The sequence below is a fragment of the Corythoichthys intestinalis genome, chromosome 8 (genome assembly GCF_030265065.1).
Source record: "Corythoichthys intestinalis isolate RoL2023-P3 chromosome 8, ASM3026506v1, whole genome shotgun sequence".
Classification (NCBI taxonomy): Eukaryota; Metazoa; Chordata; class Actinopteri; order Syngnathiformes; family Syngnathidae; genus Corythoichthys; species Corythoichthys intestinalis.
This window is the reverse complement of record NC_080402.1, coordinates 49,175,602-49,193,104: the sequence shown is the minus strand read 5'-3', so window position 1 is coordinate 49,193,104 and position 17,503 is coordinate 49,175,602. Positions and strand designations below refer to the sequence as shown.

The window sequence follows — 17,503 nt, the reverse complement described above, 5'->3', positions numbered from 1 at the left end:
CTGCGGGTACTTTTCTACACATCCCAAAGACATGCACGATAGGCTGATTGATCAGTCAGTGTAAATCTACTAGAAATGAGTGAAATTATCTGCCAGTGCTTCAAGTAAATTTTACTCAGATTTCTTGAAATAAAAAAATAGCTAGCTGAAAATAATCTTAACAGACTTATTTTGAGCAATAAATTAGTATATTTAATCTTAAAAAAAAAGCTTGTTTGTCGGAAATGTTCTTAATTCCAGAACAGATATTGTTCAAAACATTTTTTGAAAGCAAAATTGTCTTGATTTAGGTGAATAATTACCCAATTTTAGATGTATGGATTTAAAAAGAAGAAATTGTAATATTTACTTAAAGTGGAAATCTGACTCATTAATCTGTTAACAAGTCTTTCACACTCAAAACAAGAGAAAATGATTTGACTAGATTTAAGAAAAATAGTCTGATTAAGACATTATATATTTGCAGTGTACTGATGTCCACTGCCTGTCCTATCAGTTAACAGGTGTATTCCCTCGTGTAAATAAAGTCATAATGTACTTGTAATGCTACTCATAGCGAGGTAGCATATATACCAATATGTGCAGTAGTTCTATACAGTGGGGCAAATAAGTATTTAGTCAACCACTAATTGTGCAAGTTCTCCAACTTGAAAATATTAAAGAGGCCTGTAATTGTCAACATGGGTAAACCTCAACCATGAAAGACAGAATGTGGGGGAAAAAAACAGAAAATCACATTGTTTGATTTATAAAGAATTTATTTGCAAATCATGGTGGAAAATAAGTATTTGGTATATACCAAAAGTTCATCTTAATACTTTGTTATGTACCCTTTGTTGACAATAACGGAGGCCAAACATTTTCTGTAACTCTTCACAAGCTTTTCACACACTGTTGCTGGTATTTTGGCCTATTCCTCAATGCATATCTCCTCTAGAGCAGTAATGTTTTGGGGGTGTCATTGGGCAACACGGACTTTCAACTCCCTCCTCACCCCCTGGCGTCAAAATGATAACAAGAACGGTGAGCAAAAATCCCAGAACCACACGGGGGGACCTAGTGAATGACCTACAGAGAGCTGGGACCACAGTAACAAAGACTACTATCACAACTAACACAATGCGCCGCCAGGGACTCAAATCCTGCACTGCCAAACGTGTCCCCCTGCTGATGAAAGTACACGTCCAGGCCCGTCTGCGGTTCGCTAGAGAGAATTTGGATGATCCAGAAGAGAACTGGGAGAATGTGTTATGGTCAGATGAAACCAAAATAGAACTTTTTGGTAGAAACACAGGTTCTCTCGTTTGGTGAAAAAAGAATACTGAATTGCACCATACCCACTGTGAAGCATGGAGCTGTAAACATCATGCTTTGGGGGCTGTTTTTCTACAAAGGGACCAGGATGACTGATCTGTGTAAAGGAAAGCATGATTGGGGCCATGTATCAAGAGATTTTGAGTGAAAATCTCCCTCCATCAGCAAGGGCATTGAAGATGAGACCTGGCTGGGTCTTTCAGCATGACAATGATCCCAAACACACAGCCAGGGCAACAAAGGAGTGGCTTCGTAAGAAGCATTTCAAGGTCCTGGAGTGGCCTAGCCAGTCTCCAGGTCTCAACCCGACAGAAAATCTGCAGAGGGAGTTGAAAGTCCGTGTTGCCCAACGACAGCCCCAAAACATCACTGCTCTAGAGGAGATCTGCATGCAGGAATGGGCCAAAATACCAGCAACAGTGTGTGAAAAGCTTGTGAAGAGTTACAGAAAACGTTTGGCCTCCGTTATTGCCAACAAAGGGTACATAACAAAGTATTGATATTAATTTTTGGTATTGACCAAATACTTATTTTCCACCGTGATTTGAAAATAAATTCTTTAAAAATCAAACAATGTGATTTTTTTCCCATATTCTGTCTCTCATGGTTGAGGTTTACCCATGTTGACAATTACAGGCCTCTCTAATATTTTCAACTGGGAGAACATGCACAATTAGTAGTTGACTAAATACTTATTTGCCCCACTGTATATGCAAGATTAAAATAATGAAATCTGATATCTTTTTTATTGACTAAGAGTTAACTAGTTCACTTGCCCAGCCTTTTTTTTTTTTTTTTTTCTTCAACTCATTTGCTACCGTTGACAGTGATAGATATTTAATCTATTTGAACTAGGACTGCTGGCTGGGAATGAGCATCCCAGTTGAAATGGATTGGACCTCTACTAGTGACAAACTAATTTTAATTTACACCTGTAGGATAAAAAAAAAGAGCCAGATGATTGCACGCTCATCATCGCAAGTTTTTCATTGGCTCTCAAAACTCAAATAGAGCTGTGCCTCAATACTTTTGTCTATGTGATCTATCTGCTCTTGATTTTTTTTTTTTTTGTTATCCAACCAACAGGGAAATCATCCGGGGTGCCACCAGGGAGTGTTTTGAAGCCACCAATCTCTTTGAAAAATGTGACTGAACTCAAACAAGCATCAAACGACACCAAAATGCACATATTTAACTTGTTTTAAAAAAAAAATCAGCTCTTTTTCTTTTTCCCATCTTCATTAAAAATGCACAGCCAATACTCAGAGGTAGTGATTTTTGTTGGGCATATACAAGGTATATTAACAACATGAACATTTGCAAGTAATTTGGATCATTTTTTATAGACAGGTTTTCTGAGTGAAATATGGGCGGCGCCATCTTGGAAAATTTCTGCTCCGAACTTCCGGTTTAGACAGAACAACATGATTGAAATAAGCACTGTGTTGACAAAAACTGCAAAATCAAACCAGAGGAACCCATGAAAACTCCAAAAATGGATTCAGCACAACGTAGATGAGACCTCGAGACCTTTCTATGCTGTGCATGAACTCCTGGAAGCGCCTAAATACGGTTGGACGTGGAATGTTTTGAACAGAGTCCAGCTTTAAAGCACCAGTGTGGCTCTACCTTGCCATATGCCTTAAATCGAAACCAGCTGCAGACAATAAGTTAACGATGTGCTTTAAACCTAATTAATTGTGGAATTAGTAGCCAGTAGACTAGAGGGCATCCTGCTGTGGGTTAGGAATTTGCTAGTAGAGGGCAGTGCAGACTCTTTGTTCGTGACTCATGCTCGTTCAATTTAAGGACAGATGGAGACACAGAACTATTAGATAAAACAGTGTCGACTTGCTGCTACTGTGCCAGTTTTGAAAAGTATACACAAGTTTCCTAAGCGAAACATGGGCGCCGCCATCTTTGACATTTTCTGCTATGGACTTCCAGTTTAGACAGAACACCATGAATTGCGGTTGGAGTAGACAAAGTTTAAACTGCCAAATCAAGCCAGAGGAACCCACGGAATCTCTAAAAATAGATTCAGCATGACGTAGATTAGACTCCGGGACTTTTTGAACTGTGCTTGGTTGTGTAGACTCCTGGAAGCGCCTATATATATGCTTGGAAGTGGAATGTTTTGAACAGCCTTAAATCAAAACCAACAGCAGACAAAAAGTAGGATGTGCTTTAACCCCAAAGGATCCATCTAAAAGATTGTATGTTTGTTGTAATCACTTTGTTGATCATTCGTGGACCAAATTATAACAACCTGTCAGCCTGTGTTGACGTGAGGTGTGGATTGATACGCCGGCCACCTGACTGACCAAAATGAGGTGAAATTACAAATAATATTTACAGTTGCCGAATGCAGAAGGGCTGACACGGATTTTATTGTTACGAGGAAATACTACAAGGTATCTACATATAAACAAAAATAGTCTTTTTTTTTTTATTGCAGATATTGATCGCAATAAAACATTTGGACAACATGATTCTATTTCTTGTTTTATTTCAACCGATTGGTGCATGTGCAAAACAGGTCAATAAATCACAATTTATAAAATTATTATAAATATATTAACGAAGTTGGAGCATACTAGAATTTGATATCAGACAGCAGAGGTCCGGAGCGGCTTAAGGGAGCCTCGCCAAACTTTCACCCGACATTACAGAGACCCTCAGCGTTAGTTAGGGTTGCCACCTTTCAGAAATAGCAACAAGGGACGCCCCCCTCGCACCCAAAGCCTTACTGGCGACAAACGGGTCATCCCCAAAACTCCTAAAATGCATAGAAATGTATGTATTTTTAAATGAGAAAACTGTGTGGGCATGGCAGTTTCCTTGCAGCAGATTGTTTTTTTTCTTTTCTGCAGGTTAGTGAAAACGAAGTTGTGAATATCGTAATTAACATTTGTGTTGTCTGCACTGAATCCGGTCACGTGATCCATTGACAAGCCAAATTTCGTAAGGGAATGTTCCAGGAGAGCAACAATTCCAGCAGCTGACTCATCTGCATTCTCTATGAAGTCCAACATTTTGTTGGTGAGCCCAGACTCTGGACTGAAGTACTGGAAAGCAAGGGGAAACATTTAAGAATGGGATGGGTGACGTTAAGATCTTGAGCACATCACCCACTGCCTTTGGACCCAGGACTTGTTTCGACAGTGCCTCTTGCTTTGTTCTCCCCAAAGTCATTTTCTTCACCATTTTGGAATCACATAAAAATCTTCTGATTGAGCCTTTGTCCACAGTCAGCACTATTGAAGCTCTCGCTGGCTACGTTTTACTGTGTGGTATACCTGTGTCACCTCAGCTGCAGTAATTTAGAGGGTAGGAGTGGGATGATGTCAAATTCACTATTAATCAATCACTGGATAGTATATATTTGCAGTAGGACTATTTTTTTCAGTGTTTATTTGCTGTTAATCTATTAGGAATAATTTCAAATGAGGAGCATTAGTTAGCGTAACAAAATAAGATGTTCTTTATGGGTACATAAATTCATTCCATATTGATTGATAATAAATGCATGTTTCCCAAAAAAAAAAAAAAAAAAACATTCCTGAAAATAATCAACCATAGTAGCAACTAAAATAGCCTAGCTATGCTCCTACCAATGCAAGATGTATGAAGGTAAATATAAATATAGCCTACAGGTTATCCATATACAAGAGCATAATAACATACCAAATCAAGCTAAGGGGATATTTCAGGTACAAAGAATTGTGACGAAGGCTCTTCTGGGATCTTATATTCCGTTTGTGGAGGTCCCCTGCAGAATGCTGTTCTACACCTCCGTGAGACACTGCAAAAACTTTCCTGCCTGCCTTGCAGTTCGCTTTATAATCATCATCAGTGACTCTATCGAGCCACGGATTACCCTCTTCCCACTCCAGTCTATTTTTTGGAGACGGTTCCCCTTTTGAGGATGACATGGGGTGTCCTAAGCTTCTAATGTTGAAGAAGACATCTTAGTTGTGAAAACGCGCGGGGCGGTGCACTGAGCAGAGTGAACCCTTTTTTGTTCATTATTGTTGGCTCAGTGGTCACTTATGAGCGCAGGTGTGTGTTGGTGTGTGACAGACGTGCATGGGCTGGGCGCACCGCCGCCCGCCTCTCCCCACCGCCGGAGCCGCGGGTCGCGCGGGGTCGCCCCATGGGACAATTGTGAAATACGGAATAAACTGCGTTCCGTATTGGTTCAATACGGAATGCAACTTTTAATTCCCAATTACGTAACGATTCCGTATTTCTAGGGACGGGTGGCAAGCCTACTCAGCGTCCTCCACACTAGCTTTCTCTCGCTGTCCTTGATAATTCCAGCTCCAAAAGCGTATCTTAAACTTGCTGCAGATAAAAATCTCGTAGTTGGATCTCGGGATTGAGTTGACGGTCCGCTGCGAGGCGAGCCACTGTCTGTCCCAGGCCCAGCCTCTCAGCAAGCAAGTAGAACGCACGTAGTCTTGATATACAGTATGTCCATCAACGTACAGTAAGTGTTGTTGTTAGGCACATCAACTTGTCTTGTCTTACTTAACAGCGTTTTCCACCTGTAAACAAATGAACAAAAAACTTTTAACACTTGCATTTATGGGTTGACATAATTGTGCCATCCTATACACGTGATGATTAGCAACAAGCTAGCAGAAGATAGCATGTGTTGCAGCCACAGCAGTGCAGTGTAGTTGTAGTAAATAGTATTAAAGATCATCATAATTACAATCATCATCGTAATAGCAATATCAAAGGCAACCAGTCGTTTCATGTGTAACATTTTAGCTTTAGTACTTTTCGAGCACCGGACACATGAAAATGCAGGGATAGGAAGAATATACCTTCCATAACACAGCGGCAACATTGCTAGAGAAACGCCTGGTCTTGGTTCCACATCTGCCTTCGTGAACATGTTGTCCTCCCCTGTCGTGATAATGGCAGATGGATGCGGTATTTCCAAACTGACTTTTGATGAATAATGTTACTGCAGCTCCACTGTTGTTTTGGATGGAGAAAATGTAAAATGTAAGTTGCGAGCAGAAATGTGGAAGTAAAGCAGAAGTACCTCGGAAACTTGTCTATAGGGTGCCATTGAACATGCTAGTTTGTTCTACAGTTAGCCCTTTGCTTTGCTAGCATAATTGCTAACATGACATGGATACTTGATGAGAAGTGTATCATTTTACAAATAAACCTTTCGAAATTATTCAATTTAATGAATTGCTTTGATATATAGCTTTAACAGAGTGGACAGTTTATGATCAGCCACACTGAACGTAATTTGTAAAACAGCAAAATCAGATTTTTAAAGGAGGTAAAAAGTAAAATTGCTTACCACAGTTGAATTTCCCGCCACTGGTGTCATGTTACCGCAGTAGAGTGGTACCATTAATAAATGGGTAATTGTCTTAAAGGGACACTAACACAGCTTAACAGAGTGGACAGTGACTGGGGACTGTCCATTATTATAATTATTATTAATTTTAAAATACATTTTAATTTAAACCCAACACATAATTAAAGATTGATTAAAGACAATAAAATCAATAAAATTGTCTACTTATATTAGTTAAATTATAGATTATAGACTGAATTTGATTGAAACACACTGTGGACAAAGCAAAATTCAATAACAACCTTTTACCAGAGGTAAATTAAATTTTAAAAAGTATAATTTAGGATCCCGTACCCTTGCATTTATAATAGACTCCAATTAATAATACACAAATAAGTTGAATGAGTCTTTGTCCAATATTAGTGAAAATACAGCTTCATTTATACTGGAGACACAAATGTCATCCAATAAAAAATGACCCATTTATTCTATTGAATACTTGGTTAATTAATTATAAGCAAATTTTCCTCATATTTCATCTCAAATTGTCACAAATTGATGACCACTTTGCCACTTTTTCAACTGGATTGCTTTATTGTTTGATCGGGCAGCAGGGGGCAGTAGAACATGACAAACAAGCTGAGACAACACAGGCAGAAGCTCATGAGCAAGTCATTATTGTGGTTTTTCCACCAAGAGGTCCTAGTCCGGTCCACTTGAATGTTTAGAAGTGTAAATTCTGGTGGGAGTATGTTGTTGGGGTCAGCAATATGTCAATATTGTAACATTCTGTATCAATGGGGTAGAATGAGTTTTGTCTTTAACAGTGTTAGAAAGTAAAAGTACTTTGTTACTGTACTTAAGTACATTTTTGTGTGTCTGTACTTGAGCACAAATATGAAGAGGTACTTTTTACTTTTACGTCACTTCATTTTACAGCACTTATATGTACTTTTTACTCCTCTACTTTTCAAATTGTCGCCTGTGTTACATGTTACTTTTCTTTTTTTTCTCATTGTGAATTGATAGTTTTGTTTTAATGCCTCCGACGCAATCGATAAGCCCCATGCGTCTATGCTGTAATTGAGCAATAGAGGCAGCAAGACGAATACAACAAGATTAGGCAGATGAAAAAGATAATGACCAATAAAAGCCAACAATGAGAGCAATGCGCTTTCATATGGGTGCTGCACACTCTTGTACACTAGGTGGAGGTATGCACCTGATAGTTGCTTGCAATCCGCCATTAAGCTAAGTTTTGGAGTTTTTGAGGTGGTTAAGCTTCTGTTTGCAGTGCAGTCAATTTTATTGCTTGTTTTTTTTCCCCATTCTGCACAGTTTTAAATGAAACTGAGCAGTCAATGAATTTTCTGGTTCTTTCTTTGAATATTGGTTGCAAAGTAAATTTTAAAGCAAGTTCTATTGTTCTTTTACATGAGTAATTTTTTTCTTAGATACTTCTACTTTTATGTCAGTTATGTTTTTGTTTTTGTTTTTTTTGCACCTGTATCTGTACTTTTCCTTGAGTAAAAAAAAAAAAACTGAGCACTTCATCCACCACTGGTCATGGAGCAAATGAACACTCATTATAAGGCGAGTGACTGTTTTTGGTCATTTAAAAAAAAAACTAAATACGTGGCGTCCACATAGGGAGACATCACGTTTTGCGTCATATAGGCCACAATATTAACATTTAATATACAAATGTGACCTACATGACCTAAAATGTGATGTCCCCATAATGGGATGCTACACTGATTTACTTGATAAAATCAGTGTAACAATTTGCACTTACTTCTATTAAGTAAATTTCACCAAATTTACTTAATAAAAATAAGTGCAAGCAGTAAAATTTACTTAACAAAAGTAAGTGCAAATTGTTACAATGATTTCATCAAGTAAATCCAGCAAGGTTTTTTTTTTTTTTTTTTTGATATAGTTTCTCAATCTCATTATAATAATGAATTTTTTAAATTATTGTTCATCATTATTACATTTTTAAATACTATGAATGCATTTTTTAATGAATAAAATGTTATTACAGACAGAAGAAGATTAAAATCAATAAAAGAAGTACACTGTGGTTGTTGCCCCAGTAACACTCTGATCTGATCTTTTTAAAAGATTTTAGTTTTTAAGTTATTGCCTTCCATTGACAATGATAAACACCCATTTCATTTAAACTGGGGGGGACAAGCAGTGAATGCTCATGGTTCAGTGCCATTGACGAATGATCGCCACTGTCCCGCCCATTCAAAATGGATTGGATGGTCTTTCGCCATTACAGCAACTACTGAGTTAAATGACTGCCCTATAAAATGTTAATCCCTCCTTCGATCATCGCATTATGTTTCACACCAAACTGACAAATTTATCATATGATGATACATATCTATAATTCTGTCCAAAGATGTTTCATAAAACAAACGATAAAAGCAGGACTGAATATTGTGGCATTATGTTATCTTCGGGAAAAATAATAGGCTGAGCTGAAGTGCTTCCTGTTTTCATTCTTCGCATTTAGGCAAATTGACAGTGTTTCAAGTTGTTGTTTTTTTTACACTCAAAATAAATGGGGGACAGAACAAACGTATTGTAAAGTAACACAGCAGGACTGAAAAGCTGTGATGGAGGGTGGATTGCAGTAATAAAAAGTGTTGTGTGGATTACTGCGAGGAACTGACTTGAGTGCAGAAGCGGGGTCCGAGATATGACAAAATCAAAGTCACAAACTGAAACAGGAACATCTGGTCACACATATCGTCCGCTGGACTTGATCTCCGGGCACAGCTTGGCCTCCAGGTCCTCGATCTTGATCGACTCGGCGTCCTTGGAGCTGCTGAGGCTTGCGGCCCTGGTGATCTTGGTAAGCGTCTCCTCGTAGGGTGGCGGCAGGTAGACCATGACAAAGACCCCGTCCGAGCCCGTCGAGCTGGTGCTGGCGTGGCGTTCGGCATTACGGGTCAGCGACGACAAGATCTCTGCCCCGCTCTCGCCGTCCTGCAGGTCCAATGTGATCACGTTGGCCAGGCTGAGCTTAGGGGTGGAGGCGGAGCAGCGACGGAACACCACGACCGCCACCAGGACCAGCAGGAGAACAGACACTGCTGGGAGGACCACGTACACCAGCAGCTCATACTTTCTGTCGTCGCCTAGGTCGTTCCAATTAAATCCCTGCGTGCGAGCACATGTGTTAGTGGGTTCCAAATAAAGCTCTTGAAGAGGCAACAAAAGATTATGAATGCTAAAAACACCTGTTTGGAACATATCTGGATTTAAAATGACTCAGTTATCAACAAGCAAGGAATGGAGAGAGGTTCACCAGTTTGTGAACAACTGCGTGAACCCTTTTTTAGATGTTCAGTTCCTTGGGCTAAAGAGGAAAAGCTCCACACAGAAACAGCCTAGAGTTAAAAAGCCAGGATCTGCGATAGTTTGAGTATGTGTTGGTAAAATTATATTTCATAGGTTTTATGTGTTCTCTCAATCTGATAGTCACCCATTTCTCGATGGATTGGCGCTTTAAAAGCGGGTGCATTTCATTAACCGAAGTGTGTCAGTATTCATTTTGACTGGTGTGGATATACTCGTTGATCCTCGCTGATGAGGACGTGCAGCTGCAAATCTTCTCATCTCAAGCGATCAACACGCAAAAGTCTGATCCGACAACAACAGACAAGACAAACACAAACACTTCACTGTCAAATCCATCTATCTAGTGCATTTTGGGTGTTAAATCGCATTGTTTGAAGTTTAATTATTAGTGAAATCAAATGAAGTAATCACAATGGGATGACAACAAAATCTCCTTGGTGGAAGTAATAAATACCAGCAACATTATCACAAACCTAGCAGCCAATTTTTAAAAAACATATAAATTAAAAACAAACTATGTGATACCTTTGACATTTTTTTTTGTGATTCAACATTTGGAATTGAATCGATTCAATTTAATAAGAGTTTTGTCAGTTCAGTTACAACTTGCAAAACATTTACAAAGTTTTAAAACATCTTTTACGTACTGAAGAACATGTGCTGTCAGGTGACATTTGACGTTTCCTTTTTTCATAATTAAAAAAACAAAAAAATTAATTGCAACATCAAACATTTTATTTAAATTTGTGTCATTCAATGTTTATTTTGAATGTTATGATCTAAAAGGTACATCGGAGTATAAGGCGCACTTTCAATGAATGGCCTATTTTAAAACTGTTTCCATATATAGGGCGCGCCGCATTATAAGGCGGAGTAGTAGTAGTGGTTTGGGTTAAGTTATACATCCACTAGATGGTGCTGTGCTAAAGGGAATGTCATGCCATGACTAACAAATAATGATTCATCATAGACTTAATAATATATGGAGGGGACACGGCCGCGGGGCTGATTATTAGGGGGCCTATCTCTGACTGAGTGGAAACACAAAGAGCTTCTTATGTTGAAAATTATTGTGAATAAATGTTTAAATCCGTGAATTATTTGTAGATATGAACGTAAAACAGTCTAGATTCTTGGTTAAAAGCAAAAAACAGGCAGTTAGCATTTATTTTACGTAAATATTGCGAATTATTGATTGATTGATTGATTGATTGATTGATTGATTGATTGATTGAATGTGTTTATTTCGACTATTCAATACATATGCAATTATGGCGCCAATGCCGTAGCGGTTCATTTCTCCCATTTATTTTTTTCACAACTTTTCAAAAAGCTTGCACGATACGAAAAATAGAATAATTACCTTGAATCCTTGGACAAATCACTCCTGAGACAATCTTTCCTGTTTTTATGCAATACAGCTTTCCTACTTTTTCAACCAAATCCAGCGTTGGATCGCTGCTTGTGTTTGAGAATAACTGCGACTGACTTCGACCAACTGAAGCGGAGTGTGGGACGGCCCCCTACTTGAAGGCGTGGCACAGTGTCTGGGGAATGTGTCCCGTCAATATTATAAGTCTACGGATCTATATATAAGGCGCATTGGATTATAAGTAGGGCTGTCAAATGATTAAAATTTTTAGTCGAGTTAACTACAGCTTAAAAATCAATTTATCGTAATTAATCGCAATTCAAACCATCTATAAAATCTACCATATTTTTCTGTAAATTATTGTTGGAATGGAAAGATAAGACACAAGACGGATATATACATTCAACATACGGTACATAAGTACCGTATTTGTTTATTATAACAATAAATCAACAAGATGGCATTAACATTAACATTCTCAGAAAGCGATCCATGGATAGAAAGACTTGTAGTTCTTAAAAGATAAATGTTAGTACAAGTTATAGAAATTTTATATTAAAACCCCTCTTAATGTTTTCGTTTTAATAAAATTTGAAAAATTTTCAATCAAAAAATAAACTAGTAGCTCGCCATTGTTGATGTCAATAATTACACAATGCTCACTCATGGTGCTGAAACCCATAAAATCAGTCGGACCCAAGCGCCAGCAGTGGGCGACAAAACATCAAAAATCACAAGTAACAAGTGGACATTACACTGTGCTGTCATTTTAATCTGAGCGGGGCATGTGCGTTAAATGCGTCAAATATTTTAACATGATTGATTTAAAAAAGTAATTACTGCCCGTTAACGCGATAATTTTGACCGCCCTAATTATAAGGCGTTATATATCCACTAAATGGTGCTGCGCTAAAGGGAATGATCCAGATATAAGGCGCTTCGGATTACAAGGTGCACTTTTATGAAAATTGAAGGCTTTTAATTGCGACTTATAGTGTGCAAAATAGGATAAATATATTGTAAATTGTAACATTTGACCGGTGTAAACTAACAGGTTTCTGCTTGAAAATGAGGCAATATCTCACAACATTAAACTTTCTTGGAAATCTATAATTTGTGTTTTATCTTAAAACTTTTGAGATTTAAAATATTTTAAACAAAAGACTGTTTTTTTTTTTTGCAATTACAATTTAAAAAAAAAAAAGTGTAGCATCCCATTTTTTTTCCTCTTAAAAATTATAATACCTTTCAACACACAATATAAAGGATTAGCTGATGTCTTGTAACATTCATACATAGAATTTAAAGTTCACTTGTACTGTATGATACCTTATGAAACCTAATTGAATAAAGCTGATATTTTGGGAAAAAATGAGTGATTTAATATTATTTAAATTCAAATTTGAAAGAAATTAACATTTACCTTGAAAAAAAAAAGTATTTGTGCATTGCTACTTATCACCTGTTCTAGTTTTGCCCGTAACAAAGAGAAAAACACATTCTTCTTTCTATTGGGCCTCACCTGCTGCTCGCGCGCAGAGGGCGCCGGCGTCACCCAGTCGTACGAACCGCGACCCGCGGGGCCAAAGCGCCGCCAGCTGCTCTCCAGGAGCCTGCGCATGCTGCCCCCCAGATGATGATGTGATGGAGCCCCGCTGGCGGACTCCGCTTTGAGCGGTAAACAGGGGGAGGCGACTGTGTCACGTGCGTACACATGCATGCAAGGCAACATCAGGATTCAGGCCAGCCGGGAGATTTACTGCTGCCCCACATCACTCTCTGGCCATGTGCGTGTGCGCGTGTGGGTTACAAAGAGCCAGAGAAGAAATGCCGCTGTCATCTTTCCTCACGTGGAATGCGCTTTCAGGAATCCAATCTCAAACACAATCAAAATATTTTTATATTTGTGTTTGGATCACTCCCGTCACCCTCTCACTTACTATGACACCACATGTCTGACTCTGACCATCACTCTCTCACACTTATGCTAAATTTGACACGCTTAGACTCTTGCACTTGCTATCATGGGAGCTCTCTCATTATTGCTTTCACTCTTTCACTTTCGGGGTCACTTTCTAACACTTCTATCACTCTCATACTACCTATCTCAATTTAATGTTCTCACGTGAATGCTTGCTTTGACACTCCTTCGTAGACGCTCACCCACCATCACTTTGTCACACCAGCTGTCCAATTCTCACATTCATTCACCGTATCCTCAACTTTAAGCACTTTTATGCCTTCCCTAGACTACAAGGTGTTTTTATCCTGCCTTATAATCGCAGTCTCAGATTACATGACATTGTGTCATGATGTCGCAGTCTGTCTTAAAACACATGAGTTACAAACCTAAGCCTGCTTGATCATCATGTACTGCAGCGAAGAGCACATCTGACGTCGTTGGGAGGCGAAGCAAGCAGCTGTCAATCCATAATGGCCATGGAGCACTGTGTATATTATGTTGAAGATTTTCCTGTCTGAGATCAACTTATTCGCTATAGACAAGATGGAAAGCACACGCACACACAACGTGCAGGTGTCACACGCTGCCGGCGAAACATGAACAGAGAGCACAAGAGAAAGCATCCCCCAGTCTCAAAGTTACACTATTGGTAATTATTCAGCTACCAATAGTAGGAACACATAGGATGTATCGTCCTATATGGCACAACAAGCAGAAATTCTCACTCGCCAAACTTTGTGCGACGTGGTTGTTGGAGGGGATAGTTAACTTTCTCGCACACACCATATAACTGTTTGCATTACTCTTAACACACTTAATATAATCAATCAGGGAATATTATCGTTTCTCATATTTACTGTAGGACTGTTTGTATTACTCTAACCAGAGTTGGGCACGTTACTTTAAAACAGTAATTAGTTATAGTTACTCACGACTTCTTCCAAAAAAGTAACTGAGTTAGTAACTGAATTACTCTACAGTAAAAGTAACTAGTTACCAGGGAAAGTAACTATTTCCGTTACTTTAAAAGGAAGTTGTTGTATGTCAAAGAATTTGAAATTTTCTGAGCAGTATTCGAGTCAGTTGAATAGAGAAGAACAGATAGGTAGTTGTGTTATAGAACATTGTAATATCTATTATACCTCACCAGCAACAGATTTATCCTACACTTGAAGTGCAACTAAAATAAACAGATTTGAATTGCTTACCACAGATGTCGACAAAAGCTTTGCCCCGGGACATAAATTACACTTTACATGCACGTTCTTTCCTTTAATTTCGACCAACTTGAAATAGTGTTTATATCTCCACCTCGTAAAGGACAAATTTCCCTCTGAATGCTCTGCCATCATATCCCTCTGCATCTGTTTTGGGTGTGTGTGTTTGCCGCACGCGCTGTTCCAGTTTGTGTGTGAAAACACCGTCTCTGAAGTACGTGCGCTATGAGGCTCGAGCGTTTACGTCACAGAATGGGGGAGCACGTGAGATTTGACAACAACGCAGCCATATTGGAAGCAGGTCTGGCTCGCGGGACATTAAACTTTAACTAGCCAGTTCGATAAAGAGACAAACTCGTTACTAAGGCGAAGAACAGATATGTGATCAAACTTTAGGATGTGAACAATGTTGACCCTTACGAGCAAGCCGAAGACAAATGGTGTAAAGATGTCAACGGGCATCCAAAATTACGCGAAATGGACATTCTGCTGTATTTATTGTTTGGTGTATGTTACTAAACTCATTAGCGATTCCGAAATTACAAATCGCTACAAAGCTACGAACAGTTTTGCTGCGGATGGGTGCAGGACCTGCACATTATGACCGTATCAAACAGCAACTCCATCGTTCTTGCAAAGGTAGGCTATGTGTGTTTACTCTTTTCATTGCCATGAACCAGAATGCACCCCAAGTCTTGGATGACAAATAAACAGAGCAGAGCAGACTCGCTGCGGCTGGTAGTTTCTTCAATTTATTCAAAGTAAGTAACGCACCGCTTTTGACCGTCAGTAACGGTAACGGCGTTGTAACGGCGGAAAAAATAATTAGTTAGATTGCCCCGTTACTGAAAAAAATAACGCTGTTATGTATCGGCACTTTCACAGACTTGTCCCGTGTTGCCTACTTGGCGCTCTGTATGCGTGGAGGACTGCTGGCGCGATTTTATAACCTGGACATAACATCATTTTTGGTCGGCGTCGGCTTTCACCTTCTGTTGGTCGGATCATGTTTTGTTACAGAGCCGGTTGTGGGAGCGTTCCCTACAACGTACCTGCCAATTCAATCTCATCAAGACTATAGTCAAGCGTAATCGGTCCAAGAGAAGGGTGCCGAGATATTAACTTGCTCTGCGCTATTCGACACCTTGTACTCTTAATTTTCATGCATTTACTAGCTTGTTTGTCTGACGCCCTTGTTTTGAAATCCCCTACGTTTTGCTAGTATTTGAGTGTATTTGTTTTGTTGTCTTATCAGCTCTCTGCCTTCTCCTTAGGTTATTATTAGTGGTCCCCGTCGACCTACTGTCACGGACCCATTGTGGCATTTCCCCTTTTCCGCAATCACATGTAATTTTGTTTGTATTTAATAAACCCTTGAACGCGTCTCTCCATTGTTTTGGGCTTTGAGGTACAACCTTATTTCCGCAGTTGGGTACCCTAACATTGGCAACAAAATAAACCATACATTTCCGCGTCACTCCCAGGATATCTCTCAATGAGTGAAAGTAATGACGCGAGTAAATCACGCGTCACCTTACACAGGAATTTACCGGGATATGTGTGTGAAAGGGGCTCTTCTTACCTAAAATGAGCAGAGCCGTGGCTTTTTTGTGTAACAGCAAAAAAATACAGTGGACCATAGCCGTCATGGAAAAAAGACCTCAATGTTTATTTCCTGAAATGCTACTGGGTCAGAACTTCCAAATTTGGTCATGCTTGCAAAGGGGGCCCCAACTTCTTGTGCTAGTGTCAAAAGGCCTAAATGCACACTTTCAAACACACAGTCACCATTACACCTATTGTCTCACTCCAAACTATTCTAATGACGTTCCTCATGCTAAAATTCGACAGTGATGTACTCTCATTTGCTATTACGTACACAAGCTGTCTCATTCACACTTTCCCTCTTTCACTATCATGCTCTGCACCAAACACATTCATACGAGCAACCTCACTCTTCAAGTCACTCTCTCACTGTCATCGATCGATGGTCATCACTTTCATTTTTATTACTGCCTAATTGACATACTAATTTAGACACAAATCTCACTCTCTCACTCTTGTAGGTACTCCACGATCGTAGTCCTTTAATGAGACACACACTGACACACTCAGTCATAATCATGTCAGTTATTTGACTTTCAGCCACACCTTCTACTCTCATGAAAACTTCAAAAAATCGCATGTTTACTGCGCTATAGATTTAGAACGTCCTAATCAGATCATTGTTCTTAAATCTAGTCAAATCATTTTCTCCATCTTGTTTTGAGTGTTAAAGACTAGTTAACATATTAATGCGTCAGATTATTCCAATTACCCTATTTTGCCGCACTGAAAGGCACACCTAAAAGCCTTAAATTTTCTCAAAAGCCGACAGTGCGCCTTCTAATCCGGTGCGCCTTATATACAGTGGGGCAAATAAGTATTTAGTCAGCCACCAAGTTCTCCTACTTGAAACCTCATCCATGAGAGACAGAATGTGGGAAAAAAAACTGAAAATTACATTGTTTGATTTTTAAAGAATTTATTTCCAAATTAGAGTGGAAAATAAGTATTTGGTCACCTACAAACAAGCAAGATTTCTGGCTGTCAAAGAGGTCTTACTTCTTTTAACGAGTTCTAACGAGGTCTAACGAGGCTCCACTGGTTACCTGTATTAATGCCACCTGTTTTAACTCATTATCGGTATAAAAGACCACAATCCACAATCTCAGTCAGTCACACTCCAAACTCCACTATGGCCAAACCAAAGAGCTGTCGAAGGACACCAGAGACAAAATTGTACACCTGCACCAGGCTGGGAAGACTGAATTTGCAATAGGTAAAACACTTGGTGTAAAGAAATCAACTGTGGGAGCAATTATTAGAAAATGGAAGACTTATTATCTCCCTCGATCTGGGGCTCCATGCAAGATCTCACCCCGTGGTGTCAA

General features: G+C 39.1%; 2 protein-coding genes across 5 annotated transcripts in view; one reads left to right on the top strand and one right to left on the bottom strand.

Annotated features, from left to right (window-relative positions):
- The window catches only part of LOC130921011 (mucin-2-like), a 35,051-nt gene extending 31,253 nt beyond the window's left edge, over positions 1–3,798 (top strand). For 3 of the 4 annotated variants that reach the window (XM_057844607.1, XM_057844605.1, XM_057844606.1), the window contains one exon: positions 2,401–3,795. In XM_057844607.1, coding sequence (XP_057700590.1) covers positions 2,401–2,467 — 67 coding nt within the window. In that variant the 3' untranslated portion in view covers positions 2,468–3,795. Of the gene's footprint in view, positions 1–2,400 lie in introns of all 4 variants that reach the window. The other variant, XM_057844608.1, reaches the window with a different exon arrangement.
- Positions 3,799–9,115: 5,317 nt separating this feature from the next.
- LOC130920557 (small integral membrane protein 28-like) lies at positions 9,116–13,072 on the bottom strand. The gene is made up of 2 exons (XM_057843869.1): positions 12,913–13,072; positions 9,116–9,817 (listed from the first exon to the last, which is right to left on the bottom strand). Exons 1-2 carry the CDS (start codon positions 13,009–13,011, stop codon positions 9,395–9,397), a joined length of 522 nt encoding a protein of 173 aa, XP_057699852.1. The 5' UTR covers positions 13,012–13,072; the 3' UTR covers positions 9,116–9,394.
- Positions 13,073–17,503: the final 4,431 nt, after the last annotated feature.

What these genes read in the sequence shown, in the direction of transcription:
- LOC130920557 (XM_057843869.1), bottom strand. Translation starts at nt 13,011, where the DNA reads ATGCGCAGGCTCCTGGAGAGCAGCTGGCGGCGCTTTGGCCCCGCGGGT. An exon ending in CCTCTGCGCGCGAGCAGCAG is followed by an intron (nt 9,818 to 12,912) that starts GTGAGGCCCAAT and finishes GCTCGCACGCAG; the next exon opens with GGATTTAATTGGAACGACCT.